General features: G+C 37.8%; 1 protein-coding gene across 2 annotated transcripts in view; it reads right to left on the bottom strand.

The window, feature by feature from the left end:
• Positions 1-1,837: 1,837 nt before the first annotated feature.
• Positions 1,838-15,665, bottom strand: part of LOC113107776 (semaphorin-3G-like) — a 31,125-nt gene continuing 17,297 nt past the window's right edge. The window contains exons 4-16 of one of the 2 annotated variants that reach the window (XM_026270483.1): positions 13,062-13,181; positions 11,021-11,111; positions 10,347-10,463; positions 9,502-9,650; positions 8,438-8,552; positions 8,244-8,313; positions 7,173-7,549; positions 6,997-7,088; positions 6,549-6,590; positions 5,721-5,946; positions 5,046-5,179; positions 4,020-4,528; positions 1,838-3,905 (exon numbers count right to left, since the gene is read on the bottom strand). In XM_026270483.1, coding sequence (XP_026126268.1) covers positions 4,061-4,528; positions 5,046-5,179; positions 5,721-5,946; positions 6,549-6,590; positions 6,997-7,088; positions 7,173-7,549; positions 8,244-8,313; positions 8,438-8,552; positions 9,502-9,650; positions 10,347-10,463; positions 11,021-11,111; positions 13,062-13,181 — 2,001 coding nt within the window. In that variant the 3' untranslated portion in view covers positions 1,838-3,905; positions 4,020-4,060. Of the gene's footprint in view, positions 4,529-5,045; positions 5,180-5,720; positions 5,947-6,548; positions 6,591-6,996; positions 7,089-7,172; positions 7,550-8,243; positions 8,314-8,437; positions 8,553-9,501; positions 9,651-10,346; positions 10,464-11,020; positions 11,112-13,061; positions 13,182-15,665 lie in introns of both variants that reach the window. The other variant, XM_026270482.1, reaches the window with a different exon arrangement.

The following is a 15,665-nucleotide window of genomic DNA, read 5'->3' on the forward strand; positions in this document are numbered from 1 at the left end:
TTTACGTGTTTGATAAACATTTTCGAGTTGGCCGGGAATGAACAGGAGAGAGTTAATGCGTACCTTCCTTCCTCCTTTTATCTGTTGCTATGATAATTATGTAAGTTTGATTGATTTAATCTATAATTCCTGTCTGTATCACAGACAGTACAAGATGAGCCAAAGTTCAGCACAAATAGGTTTATGTCTATGAGCAAATTACTGACACCAAATATGAACAAAAAAAATGTTCCTGCTAAAAAAAAAAAAAAAAAAAACCTTAGTTGGTTGGCTGGTCTTAGCTGGCTTAATTAGATGGTTTGAGCTGGTCTCCCAGTCTGACCAGCTCAGAGAGTGGCCAAAGCCCATCTAAAACCAGCCTAGACTAGGCTGGATGCACCTAGACCTAAGCTGGTTGGCTGGTTTTAGCTGGTTTTTATAGCAGGGTAGACTAACATAGTTTAAAATCAAACTGATTATTAGACAAACTAGTTAATACTTTCACACGCTGAAAAATAAAACACAAGACTGTGGCAAAGAAAGAAACAATGCATAAATGTACAGTATCAGTCTAATGTAATATAGACAACAGATGCAGTTATTACTGTCCTTTAGTGTGCAAGCCTCTCTTGCATTTATTCACTTTCTGATCTAAACTCCAAAAGTGTTCTGTGGAGACATAAAGAGGTAATTGTTTGACTCCCTTCCCTCCTAAAGTTGAAGGATTCTTGAAAGGTTATTGAAACAATAAACTGACTTTGATTCAAACACATGAAGGAAATACATTTTATGTTTTCATTTTATGCTAATGCCAAAGTGAAATGGTCCCCATGCGGCCAAACACCACTAGATCCACTCAAAATGAAGCAGAAAGTTAAAATATTTTTAGAGACTCATGAACAAAGCTTTTATGATTTTTGGAAGGAAATGCTTGTGATGTTTGACTGTACAAAAAAGGCTGTCATGATCTATGGGCAATCCTACTTTTTGTAAATTAGGACAAGGCACTAAAATAATAATGAAAATTTCAGAATTGTTTAAATGCGTAATGTTCTTCAGGGATCCCACACTATTTTCCCAATGAATATAAATGACTTCTTGCATGATAAGGATTACAAATTATAAGATTTAAATTTCTAGTCAATAAAATATTTTAGAGCTTGGTATTATAAAAAATGTGTGCAGACTGGGAATCCTGGTTTGAGGAGGTTAATTAAACTATAATTTAAAAAGATTTGTAATTGTTTTGGTTCCTTTTATTGCTTTTTAATCTCATCTAAAAAAAAAAAATGCTAAGGCTATTGTGGATGGTTGCCAGAACATCACTGATCAGTTGTCAATAGCAGTAGAAACAGTGATGTTTGACTTAGCAATTAGCTTTTTAAAATTGACAGCAAAACCATGGCACAGTTTGACAGTTATATGATGCAACCGTATCCTGCTAACTGCATCACATATAAACGCACATTTGGGCCTTGTTGTGCTGGTGTTTCGGTTCTGGCTGGATCTGGTTTAAGTGATTTTTATAGCTCTTTTACTGTGGTCTGTTCTCCAGCAGCGATATATATCACAGCGCAGGCGCTTGTTCTTAATGTCGAGCTTCGTACTGACTAATGACACTAACAGATGACCTCACTTGAATGGAGTCATTTATAAATTGAGCACTGACAAAGACAATCTCAGGAGAAAAAGACCTTTTCAGTTTAGCATGATAAACCAGCACACGTTGGAGAACATAAAAGGAACATCTGTAATGCTGAACGGTCACACCCAACCCCTGGGTCCCACTAAGAGGGGGTCGCTTTGGGCTGACCTAATCTCTCTCCACGGACCCAATGTGAAACACAAACCCATAAAACTCTGTGTGAAACGTTTATTTATGTATCATCACTGAACCAAACACAGGTCGGAGTTTTCTGCATGCAAGAAGCACTTTTAAATAACATATAAATATATCAGACACTAGCTAAAACACTGCATTTTTCCTGTGTGTATTTTTTCTACAGGTAAAATGTGCTAAAATCACAACAGCTGATTTAAAGACAGCGGAAAAACAGAAACTGTGCAGTTGATGTTCAGGAAGGTACAGAATAGTTCCTTTCAGGTTATTGTTTTAATGTTGTGTTTCAAAAACTGATGACACATGCAGTTCAGATCAGAGCAGTGCTGCTGCTGTACCCATTCACAAAAAAAAAGCAGTTTCAGTGCAACTAGTCTATGCAGTCAGTCATGTCAGGGCATTGAACGGAAAATTATAAGTCAGCTTGTTTCTTTTGTTTGATTTGCTCCAGCGGTTTGATGAATTTCACCCTGAAGTTCTGATACAGTCACTGGAGAAAGTTTGCAGGCAAACAGTTTCTCTCCAGGAAAGATTTGTACAGCAATGTTTTTAGGCAAAGCAGTATTTTTTTCCAGACCTTTCTATCTATAAATAAATAAATGGTTCAAGTGATACAGGAGTTTTTAGTGTAGATGTACAAAGAAACAAGTAAACTAGAAAAAAAGGTGAACAAGCGAGAGAAAAAAACTGAGATGTTGGTATAAAGGCTACTGCAGCTGCAGAACAGCGTTTGCTAGAATGAACGGTTAAACATCAGCTGACTAGTTTTACATCTGTTAAAGTGTGCTATATGATTAAAACTCGGAAATACTTTATAATAAGGTTCCGTTTGTGAGTGATGTACAGTCAGGCAGTCGTTGTGGCAAAAATACACGGTTATTCACCAAATAAATAAATAAATGGACATGACACAGCAATTATATTGCAGTAATATTAAGTTCTCTGAGGTAATTTGCGGACACACAAAAGGTGTCAAAGGGTGAAAAAAGAAATCACAAATCTCTGATGTGGTATGTAGAGCTAGTTTTAGTTGCAGTGTTGCAATAGACAACAGAATGTTGTGATTGACCAATCAGAGCTGTGTATTCCAAACGGCCGTGTAATAATATTAACTAACAACGAACAATGGTCACACTTTATTTTAAGGTCCAAATCTCACTCTTAACAAACAATTAACTATGACTTTTTTTACTGCTTATTAATAGTTAGTAAGTTAGTTTAGGTATTGGCTAGGATTAGGAATGTAGAATATGATCATGTGAATATGTGCTTTACTAGTACTAATAAACAGCCAATATGTTTAGTTAATAGTGAGAATTAGTCTTTATACTAGTATTAACCAAACAATTTTTACACCATTTTTAAGTTTAGGTTAGTGTTAACTACTGTTCATTGATAATTCGTGTTCATAATAAATTAACGTTAATTTATACAATGTAAAAAAAAAAAAAAAAAAATACAGGTATATAATTAGAAAAACACACACACACCGAGTTTGATTAATGTTGTAAAATTCAGTTTTTTCATGTTAGCTTATGCATTAACTAACAAATTGGACCTTACTATAAAGTGTTTCCAAAACATTACATCACTATAAAAAATGAAAAGAGAAGAAACCGAACCCTGTGCAAAGTTCTAAAGCTCAAGATGCTTTGTTTCACACTGATTAAGAACAATGTCAGTTCTGTTGAAGTCTCAACGGTCGTCAAGCTATGATTCAGTTACCAGAAAATAGTCGAATTAGTCCAAACTTTTATTTCTTTACAGCTTCATGTACTGGCAGGCTGAGTTTTGTTGAACGCTGCCGTAGTTCTCAGTTGAGGAAAAGTCTCTGAGCATTATGCCCAGTTGTATCACAGCCAGATGTATCTTAAATTAATGTATGTTTCTTGGCACCTGTTATAGCAGGGGCAGCGCTCCAGTCTACGAGTTCCATCCTGTCTACCCTCATTTGTTCCAGTAAAAAGGTTTTGCAGCTGCTGAGTTTTTAAGTGAGACGTATAACATTAGCCACGGTCTACTGTGAGGTGATGAGGGCCGGCTGCCATGGTCACAGAAACTTTTGGAGAGGACGCTCAAGAATGTCCTAATTAACACAGAGAGAACTTGGACTGTTAGACACAAAACCTACAATATTTTACACCACCACAAACAAAAACAAGTATGTGTGTGTGAGAGAGCATCTAAAAATCACACCCACTTTTCATTGGAAGTCCATTTTGCTTCATGTGGGTCTGTGTTTTACTCTTGCGTGTGGAGGTCCCGTGGAGAGCGGATTCGAGATTCTCCCGTGCTCTTCTGGACTCGTGCTCTTCTCGCAGAGTCCTGCGCTTGCCGATATTTGTCCATCATGTTTTTGTGCTTGCGTCTCAGCTTCTCATTACACCAAACACGTTCGCAGTACTGCTCCACCTGTGGCAGGTTTGAAGGACCAATCAGCTGCAAGACGTCCTTGAACCACGTCCTGGCCAGGCCACGATTGACCGAGGCTGTGTTGGCGGCACACGGTGACCATACTTTATATTTGCCGTCACGTGACAGGAGGTCTGAAAGGGTGTCAGCGTGTAAGACGTCCAACCAGAAGCGTGAGAGGGTTTGTGTGAATCCGTGTTCCCGAGATCGACACACATAGATGCCTTCATCCTGACGAAGCACACGGCGGAACAACAAACCATCGTCTGTTTTAATGACACGTTCATCTAGTGTCACCTAAACAGAGGAAATAATTGTTTTTTTAAATATCAAATAATTAAATAAAAAGAATTCTAAAAGCACACTTAAAATGAATACATTTTATTCTGTTAGATAATCAAACCAAACAGGATCTGCCAACAAGTACACCTAACTTTCCTTTTTTTTTTCAATGACTTTACACCAACTGGTCTCAAGATCATTTTTAGTGGATATCTGGAAGTGTCTTAGAGGACTATGGACAATGTACAAGTTTCCCGGTCAGAATGTATCCAGATTGTATACATATATATTGTTTTAAATTGTATATATATATATATATATATATATATATATATATATATATATATATATATATATATATATATATATATATATATATACACACACGGTATATCATTTCTAATATAATGCAGTTTTATTTGAAAATGATATTTGACATTTGTAAATTAATTTTCTACAACAATATTTCAACATGTCTGAATACTTTCTGGTCCTCTCAAAGACAGTATGTGCTGTACTGTATGTATCTTACCTCCTCTAAGTAGTCATCTCTCTGAATGTGCCATGTGACAGTGGCCTGTGGCGATCGAGGGATGCACTCCAGGAAGGTGCTGTTGTTCTCAGTGCCATAAACGACCCGTTCTTCAGTCAGATCTAGATCCTCCACTACAGACGGGAATGCATGGCTGTTAATACAGACACTTTATGCACAACATGGTTCAGTGTAAGGTCACTGCAGGATTTTCCACTGCATGTGTGTTTGTATAAGTGTGCACATACATATATAATCTCTTTTCATCACCAACATCCTCACCTTTGGAACGCAAACACTCAAGTGCTCTTCACTCACACCTCTTTTGTTCTTTCCTCTCATTCTCTCTCTCCTCTGTGATGAGAGATAGAGAATGATCTGTCTGTTCACCTCTCACTCTATAAGTTCCTGTCTTTAACACCGAACAGAGAGTTTGTCCCAGTGGAGTGACATTGCCCTTCAAACCCTATTAATCTTCCTGTTAGACAAGCTCAAAGGTGTTCTGAAGTTTCTAACACAAATGATTAAACAATTTAACTTCAAATCTCTGAGGTAATTGCTCTTTGACATGTAAATGTAATAGAAGTTCTTGGAGGAGGCCACGGGTGTATTGACATTCATGCAGCATGGCTGCACTCAGTTAAGGAGGCTTTCATTTCTGTTCTTCTTTCTTACCGCTGAGGTTTTGGTCCGTGCACTGCAGTGCTGGGTTTGCATGTTTGATGTCCTGTCTTCGGTACCGCCTTTTTGTGTTTGGCAGGTAGCGTGTGCAGGTGTGTCCATCCCAGGCGCAGTACGGATCTCGAGCCAGGCAGCACTCGGCACAAGCTTTACCGTACATACTGCAGCGGTGCAGAGGCACCTGGACAACACCTGTCTGTGAACCCACGAACAGAGTTTGCTGGAACAGAGAAAAAAAAACAGTTTTGGTTGCATTTTTCCAGCATTCATGTGAAGAAAACAGAGATAATTCATCTAAATTCAGTCATTATTTAGTCAAACATATTATTCCAAATACGTATAACACGATAGGAGATTTTTAGGAGAATGTCCTGGCTGCTCTTTTCCATATAATGAGGACCGATGTTGGCAAATTCAAAAAAAAAAAAAAAAAACGGTACTGAGACACTACGTTTGAATATGTCTAAGCACAAATCCATTTTTTAAAATTCCAATCAAAAGCATGAGTTTGGAATGAGTTGATGTTTTTTTATTTTTGGGGTGAACTGACACTTTAACTTCTGTGGCTCTAGGACTGTCAATGAAGTAAGTGAACTGTCAGTTTGGTTGGGCTATAAAGGACCTGCTTCACAATAAACAACTGGTCATTTTGCATGAATGTTTTATTGCTTTGGGGCCAAAAACACACAAAGTAGAGTCCCATTTCTCTACTCACAGTAAAAGCCTCTTTGGGAATTTTGTGGAAAATTAATTTATATTGCTGCTTATGCCTATGCTCACGGTAATTTGCAGAAACAATATAGCGAGCGTGCACGAACTTACCCTTTTCACAGATATGTCCATGGAGGTTATGGGAGTGGGTACCTGCAGAGATAAATATCATGAGAAACAGAACTAAAGGTACTTTTCAAAGTTTGGGTTTAGTATGATTTTTTTAAGAAAGAAATTAATACTTTTATTCAGCAAGGATGCATTAAATTGTGCAAACAAATGCTATTGCAAATAATGTTGTTCATTTAAAATTTTAATTTATCAAACAATCCAGAAAAAATTATGATTTTCACAAAAATATTAAGCAGCACAACCGTTGTCAACATTTATAATAATAGGACATATTTCATTTTTGAGTATCAAATTAGCATTTTTGAATAATGACAATGAAGGCTGCAATGGCTGGTGAACATTCAGCTTTTTCCTAAATCAGATATTCTCACAAACAGACATATAAATTCACACCTCATAACACCCATACACATTTAGTCTCACAGACCTTGAACACCTGCATCTCCTCCAGTGTGATCTCCTCATTTGCAAGAGTGTTTCCATTTGCAAGTACGATAATCTTTAGCACAGTCCCAGTATCTGAAGAGGTCAAAGGCCACAGTTATTCATTCAGGGTTATAAACACACTTGAGTGTTAACTAAACTGATGGCACTCTGTCTTACCAGTGCCGATGAACATGACATCATAGTATCCGTCCTCGGCCTGTGTGCGGTCTACAGTGATGTGTGTGAGCCTGTATGGGGCGCCGGTGTGGAGCAGCAGTGGTTCCCGCTGTGATGGGTAAATCGGGCGCCACATTAGTGGGTGTGTTCGTGCAAATTGCAGAACAGCGTCTGGAAACTCCAGTGTGCTGCGGAAGGCACGACCAGGCTGGGCCGTGATCTTACTGGGGCACACTCCTGGTCGCGGGTAAGGGACGCGTCCTTCGTAAGGTCCCCACTGATAGTCAGGTCCTTCTTTATGAGCAAATGGCCCATTAAATGCCTCCCGGATATCAGCCATACTATAGACACACACTGCATAGCCCTGAAACACATTACTAGAGAGAGAAAATGTTCTGTTAAACTCGCATACCCCTGATTTATGCTCTAAAGGAAAATGTTTGTTCTGTTGAAAACTGACTCATCTATGGGCCATTCAAGATGTAGAAGCGTTTGTTTTCATTGGAACAGATTTGGAGAAATTTTGCATTACATCAGTTGCCTACCAATGGATCTTCTGAGGTGATTGGGTGCCGTCAGAATAACAGTTGAAACAGCTTATAAAAGCATCGCAATAATCTGATGAACAAACAAACTTATTTATATCTTGAATGGCCTGAGGGAGAGTACATTTTCAGCAAATGTAAAATTTTGGGTTAACTATTCTTTTAAAAATTACGAGGCATTGCAAGTTCATTATACATTTCAAACCCAATGGCAATTCGAAGTGTTTTAAAAAATGTCATAAGTACGGAAATGAGTAAAAATATAAATAAATAAATAAAAATATAAAAATTATAAAATACAAAATGTGAATGTAAAAACAAACAAGGTGGCATAAAAATACATAAGAAAATGTTTTTAATCTACAATGATTAAATCAAAAGAAAACAAATTGTTGTTCAACTCAATATATATATACTTAAACTGAATGAAATAGAGTGCAATCAGTATGAGTTGAACAACACAGTGATTTAACAGAGGAAATGCACAGATAAACAGATCTGCTTTCAGCCTGGATTTGAAACAGACCTGATGGTGCTGAATATTGCGTAGATCTCTGGATTGGTTTCATCTTTGGTCCTTAACAGAAACACATCCTCTGCAAGACAAGCACAAACAGTCAAAGATCACACAAGGGTCGTAAGAGATCAAAATGATCTAAAGTGTATATAATATTGTATATAAAAAAGAAGCCGAGGGCGTGTGTGTGTTTATTGTCTCACCCAGCTGGTGAAAGTGTGTTTGGATGCCATGGGGTCCAGGAACAGAACACACCAGTCGGGCTTTAACAAATGTGCTCCACTTATTCACAAGCACCCTCTGCCCACCAGCATCATTCTGAAACCACATAAACAACAAATCATGAGGCGTTGATTTCACTTCTGGACAACAGATCGGCGGAAAGTCAAATCCCAGTATCATTTACCCCCAGACCACACACAATGAACTGGGTAAAAAAAACTATCCTTTCGTATCAATTTGTATATTATCCATCCTAAGTAGTATGAAAGATTAGAATTAGTGCATTCCAAATCATAGTACATTCAGCCTAGTATACCAAAAGTGCCAAAGTACATCCATACATGCTTTTCAGCAAATATTTCCCACAGTTTCTAGTGCAACAGAGTTTTTGACAGTTCCCACAACTCACTTTTTCATTTGAAGTGGTTTATTAAGGGGGTCACACACCCCAAACCTCTGTAATCTGAACCCTGTTTATACATAAACATTCAGTTGTAACTTTTCCCGTGGGAATAAGAACAGTTAAATATCAAAATATCTCAGAGAATCGCCAGTTATGGAGATTATGGCACTGTAATGGAAATACTGTTACGGATTCCCAAAAAGCAATTCAGCTTAGTATACCGTATAGAAGACACATGGGTGGCGTAAAGGATCCTAAATCTGTGTAATCGGTATATGTGGAGATAATCACCCTCTCTGCAGTGTAAGAGAGTGTGTGTGTGTGTGTGTGTGAGATTTGGGAATGTGCTGAAGTGAACAATGAATAGCAGTCAAAGTGACAGTAACGTGCGATTGACCCCGGCTCTTTGAACACTGACCTCTGAATGACAGAGGGAGATTTGTACTGCTCCCATTACTCTACACAGCCTTGTGTGTTAGTAAGTATGTGTGTGTATGGGCAATGGGGTAAGGGGTGAGTGTGTGTGTGATTCAGAGGCATGCAAACCATCCAGCAGCTGTGCACATGTGGTTGAAAAAAGGCAGAAGCAATCCAGTATACTGGCCTGCTTGTGCCTGAATGTATGTATGTGGTTTGTCTCACCACACACAATCGTCCAATGCGTGTGTGTATGGCTCCTTCATCGTCTCGCTCTGCGCTCTCTGTTGCTCTCTCAGTGAAGAAGAAATAAATTTTATCATCATCTCTGTCTGCACTGTCAGGAATGAGGTGGGCCGCAATAAACCTGGGCTCTGTACATGCACAAACACACACATACACACTATTTTAATGCAGATATGATTGTTTAAAGTATGCAAATCAGTTAATTTTGACTAATAATTATACAAAATCAATACTAATTGGATATTTCATCAATGATGAGCACTCATGTCCCATGATTTAAAATACAGAAATTCATTAAAAATATTACAGATTATTTTTTAAAAACGATTGTTGTTAATAAATAAAGATTAATTAACAATTTCAACATTTATTGTTAATTTAGTATCAATATTTTAAATTAAATTAATTAAATTATTTTTTTTAGTTTCATTTTAGTCTACGTTTCAGTTATTATGTTATGTACTTTTGTCATATTACTTTTTTGTAATTTTTATTTTTTATATTTCTAATCTCCATCTAAAAAACATTTGTTTAACATATAATGTTTCTTTAGCTTTAATATATTTTTATTTTAGTTTTACTTGAATCAAAGTACTTGAAAAGTTTATTTAAATGTTTATTTTAGTTAGCTGCAAAGGCATCGTATCCAAGTTCTAAGTTTAATTTCAATTAACAATTAGTTTTTTAGTTTTAGTTAACAATAACAACACAGATTTTCACAACAGTGTTGCTACTAATAAAATGTATTAATGTCAATATCCTTTCCAGCATAAAATGTTAAAACACAAAATATCTATCAATATAAAAATTAAGTAATTTTGTACCATGTAGGGTTTTCTGATCCATCTCTGTTCTCATGGGTGAGCGAGTCCCTAAACCTCTCAAAATCACAGAGTCTCTCCCCAAAAAATCTGCAGTCAGACCGGTGTACAGCTCTCCACCTGAGAGAGAGAGAGAGAGAGAGAGAGAGAGAGAGAGTCATATACACTTGGTCATATAAAATGAGATCATAACATTTTACTGTTATTTTATTAATACTTAAACTTGAAAACTTGACACTTGTGTGCGGTACGTCAGTGTGTGAAAGTGTCTCCAAGGTCACTAACATGCACTCTTAAAATCTGCTCCAAAATATATTACATCTGGCAAAATGTCACATGAGGAGAGCCAAGACTGTGCAGTGTTGTAAAGACACACACACTGGGATATCTGTCCATGCCCCAGAAGAGTGTAATACACCCACAAGACCCCCGCAACACTAAACCTGGACTGAAGAACAGAAGAAATTTCTCCCATCAGAGCAGTCAAACCTCCACCCATCACACACAAGCCAAAACACACACACACACACACACACACACACACACACACGCACGCACACGCACGCACACGCACACACACGCACACACACACACACACACAAATGTGCTCTGACATACTTATGAACACACAACACAAGCAGGCCATGGCATGCTGAAATGTACACACTGTAATGTACCTGTGAAGGTACTTGCGAAGGGTAGTTTGGGGTCATGGGGACATTTCCCCCTCCCGTTCTCCACTGTGGTACGATCCAAACTGAACACATGCTGCCAAAAAGAAGTTTGAAAATTCACATTAATTTCACAACTCAACAATAAACTTGAGCTCACAAATGGAATTTCTCTTGGTTGTGAAGAAATTTATTATTTATTTTTACAATGCTGAGATCTACTATTAATCATGTTCAGTTTGGTCTATTAGAGACCCCGAGGCCCACTTAATATTTCAAAAGATATATTTATTATTGTAGTTCAGTTTAATACTTCCTGACTTTTCCTCACCTTATGAGAAGTGATTATAAACAAAACTAATAGCTTAAAATTGTCACAATACATTAGTTTGAGATCTTACAGACCACGGGTATAAAAAAGTGAAGACTGAAATGCAAACTTTTTTTGACGTACACTACCGTTTAAAGATTTGTGGTCTGTAAGATGCTTTTGAAAGATGCTCACCAAGGCTGCATTTATTTGACCAAAAATGCAGTAAGAACAGTAATATTGTAGAATGTTATTACAGTTTTTATTGTAATAATTTAATACGTAATTAATTCCTGTGATGACTAAGCTAAATTTTCATCAGTCATTGCTTCTGTCTTCGTCATTTTAACATGCTGATAGTGATTTTGTGCTCATGAAACATTTATGATCAATGCTGAAAACTTTTTCAGGAATAGTTGATGCAGCCTATAGGAAGATAAAATCAGCATCTATTTGAGAAATAATGAATTATAAGTCTTTGCTGTCAATTCAGATCAATTCAAAGTATTGATTGCTTACTGACCCCAAACTTCTGATTTGGTATTCTCTACCAGTTTATTGTGATTTGCTCATTGTAGTTTGTGTCAAACTGACCCCAAACAGGAATAACAGTGTTGGGGTTCAACTAACTAAATTTAGCAACACTGCTAACTTTTACTTGCTACAAATATCAGTAGCATGACTTCATAGTACTACAGCTGTTCTCATAATACCGTCGCTCTTTAGGTAACAAACTGCATTTTCCAACATATACCAGAGAAGCTTTACACAACACTACATCATTGTTTTTCTTGTCACAGTCTATAATAGACAGAGCTTTACAGCCAGAAGAGCTGAGGCAATGACTGTGCTCTCATACACAATCCCTTTTCTCTTTGTTATACTGTAATAAACATTCAAAAGATTTAAAAAAATGTGAAATGGTTTGTTCTGGTTTACATTTAACCGATTCAAATAAATGATCCACTGATTTAGTTGTGAATGATTTGCAGATCCTCAGTACCACTGACAAACATATAATCTTGTAAAATGTGTGGTAAGTACTGCCGCTCCATAGTTCAGTACATGCGATAGTGAATCTCGAAAGTGATAAAGAAACTAAAAAGCGATTGTGCATTCAAAAGTGTAGATCACAATGCCAGCACAACATTGTGATGTCTATCAGCCGCCGGCGATGGATGATGGGATTGACTATCAACCCAACCCTATGAGTAAGTGTTATCCTTTTAAATAGTATCATCTGACTTTGAGTTTCTAGGGTGTACTATATCAGAGATCTAAAATGTAATAATAGCAGTGCAGAAGTTTTACTGTCATTGATGTTAGACACTGCATGGGTGTGTCCGGTGATGCCAAAGAGCTTAAACCTCTGGTGCCAGTTCAGTTACACAATGTAGTATTGTCTGTTTTCAGAGATCTCTGGTGCCCTGTGCGACGCAGTTAAAACACCTCAAAGGAAGTAAAGGGCAGCTCTATTCAAAATACACACACACACACACTATTTGTCTATCCTCTGCTCTCAATCCTCTGAATTAATGTGTGTCTGTGTGTTTTTGCTATGTATCTTCTCTCATGATCTTGTCTTGACCCTAAGGGCTGGCCTGTTGGTGGGTGACCTCTGACCTTAAACAATTAGGTCTCTGATATACATAATTAAATGACATCCTCCTGATGTGCATACACAAACACACTAGGTGTGAAGCAGTGGGAGGGAGTGTTTTGTGTGTCGTGTGTTACCTCTCCGCGGTGTCCGACGTTCACATACGCACACACGGGCTGGAAAGCTCCAGTTCCACAGGCCAGTAGGTGAGTGCGGTTAAATGGCTGCAGCAACCGCACAAAGTTTGCACACTCCATCTGTACCAAACACACACAGAAAGAGTTCATGTTAAAAATGTTGGGTGTTTTTGTGGCAAATGACGGTACAATCTTGATGATTACAGCACAATTACTTACACAAACATACAAACACATGTATTTTACACTGGATAACCAGGTTAAACTCATCAAGTTTATAATCACAAGGAAATTTTGGTATATGTGAGTGTGACCAGTATTTCCCTGTAGTGTTTGAATGGAGAGTTATAGTACAAGAATTATCATCATTTTAATGGATCAGAGAAAAAATAGCAAGAGAATGATCCCTACTTGAAATTCACTGAAGGGAAAGAAGCTCTTACGGTTCAATTACTGAAGGGTTCAGAAATAGGAAGACGTCTCACATACACACACACACTATCAACACGTACACACTCTAACTATGACCACCTGTATGCATTGACTGTGTAGGGTCAAAATCAGTGGAGCATAAAATAACGAAAGGTCAAGTGTCATAAAAGATGCAGGCAGATGCTCAAACTGTAACCAGATGTTAAACAGCAGGACTGAGAGAGCCAGAGAGATCCAAAGCAGCAATGTACCAGTCAACAGAATAAAATGGAGCCTGAAAGTTCAAATATTCTGTATATAAATGATAAAATACTATTTATTGTGCAGACTGTCAAACTTTATATTAAGCGGTTTCATTTTCCATTCATTTTCTATGATTTATGGTATTTTTGCAGACATGTAATTAAAAATTTAAGACAAACCCCATTTGTGATAAAGCTATGGGTAACACTTCAGTATAGGGACCAATTCTTACTATTAGTTGCTTGTTAGCATGCCTATTAATTACATATTGGCTTTTTATTAGTACTAATAAAACACATATTCTACACTCATAATTCTACCCAGTACCTAAACTTAACAACTACCTTACTAACTATTAATAAGCAGTAAATTAGGAGTTCACTGAGGCAAAAGAGAATTTTAGTGTTTTGATAATTGCGAGAATTGGACCTAAAGAATTAAGTGTGACCAACTTATTCTATCAACCCTAACCTACTAATTCTCTAATGAGAGTAAGTTTACATGTAGTCTAAAGTGTACTATCAAAATAAAGTGTAACCCTAAAATATCCAATGTAAAGCGCCACCTGTCATTTGTGTGTGTGCTGTCATGTGGCACATAAAACTCAGTAACACTTTGTTTTAAGGTGTCCTTGTTATATAAGTTACATGTACTTACTATTATGATAACAATAAATTATGCATAATTACATGCAAGTAACACCAAATAAAAACCCTAATCCTAACCCTAACCATAAGTGCATGTAGTTAATTAATATTACTCGGTACATAAATGTATAATTACTGTACACTGTAACAAGTCCATCGCTCTGTTTTCTTTGTGGATAATTTTGTGTCGTTTGGTCCACAGCCTTCTCACAGCCTGTTGTTAAACAGATGTGTCGCCTTAGTGGCATGAAAATATTCACGTAATCGTGCTGCTCGTATGAGGATGTTTGCAAGGTACCAGCTGAAGTGCAGCAAGGACTTTGCAGTTTTTAGTTTTTATGCGTTTTGCACCTCTACCGTAGACCAAAGCGACCCTTTCCCTGCCATGTTGGTTTTGGAGCATCGCAAAACCATGTGGCAACGCGTCCTTTTTCGTGCTCCAGCATGGTTAGCGCTCACACTGTATGCGAACCAAGCCCGAGTCCAACTGAACCGTGCCCTGGCCCACCTCTTCCAAGCGGGCCAGGGCCGGCTAATCGAGCCGCGCCCGGGCACGGATCGGAGCACTCACACTAGTCAAATGAACCGCGCTTTGGTGGTCAAACGCACTCGGGCACGGTTCAAACTGGCTAGTGTGAGTACACCCTAAAACACTGCTGTGAAATCGCACTCACCTGTCACATCAAACAATACTGCCGGGACAGTCACCAGAGCGGGACACCATGGCGACACCTCACATTTCCACTTTATGAGTGAAACATGCTAAACACTAACAGATGCAGAGTTTATCTCCAAACAAGTGTGTGTGGTAGACAATTAGGGGCAGAGGACAGGAAAGATTTAACTTGGAACACTATTAACATATTCATGGTGCTGAAAGAAAAAAGGGAGAGGCTGAACCAAAAGAAAAAGAATAAGAAACAGAAATGTAAAAAAAAAAAGCAAAGGGGATTTCGAAAAATGAAAGAATAACTTTGTTCTGTGCATTGGGACGGCCTTCTACGGTCGTTAGGTTTAAGAGACTCATGAGTCACACACAAACTTGGTTGGAAGCAAGACAACAATAAGTGAGTGGATCAAATCTCATTTATGGGCGTTTGGCTTCTTCTCTCCAGCCTTCACGCCAACTGCAGCACACTCAGAGTATAGCTGGAGATGGACAGATGTTTTCGTTTGAAACTCCAGATTGAACCACATGAAATAAGGTAGAGAATCACACTAACCAAACATTCCAAAACAAACTACATTTGATGATTTATGCTGTCACCAGCTGGATCTGGGA

This window comes from Carassius auratus, chromosome 8 (genome assembly GCF_003368295.1).
Source record: "Carassius auratus strain Wakin chromosome 8, ASM336829v1, whole genome shotgun sequence".
In the NCBI taxonomy this organism is placed as follows: Eukaryota; Metazoa; Chordata; class Actinopteri; order Cypriniformes; family Cyprinidae; genus Carassius; species Carassius auratus.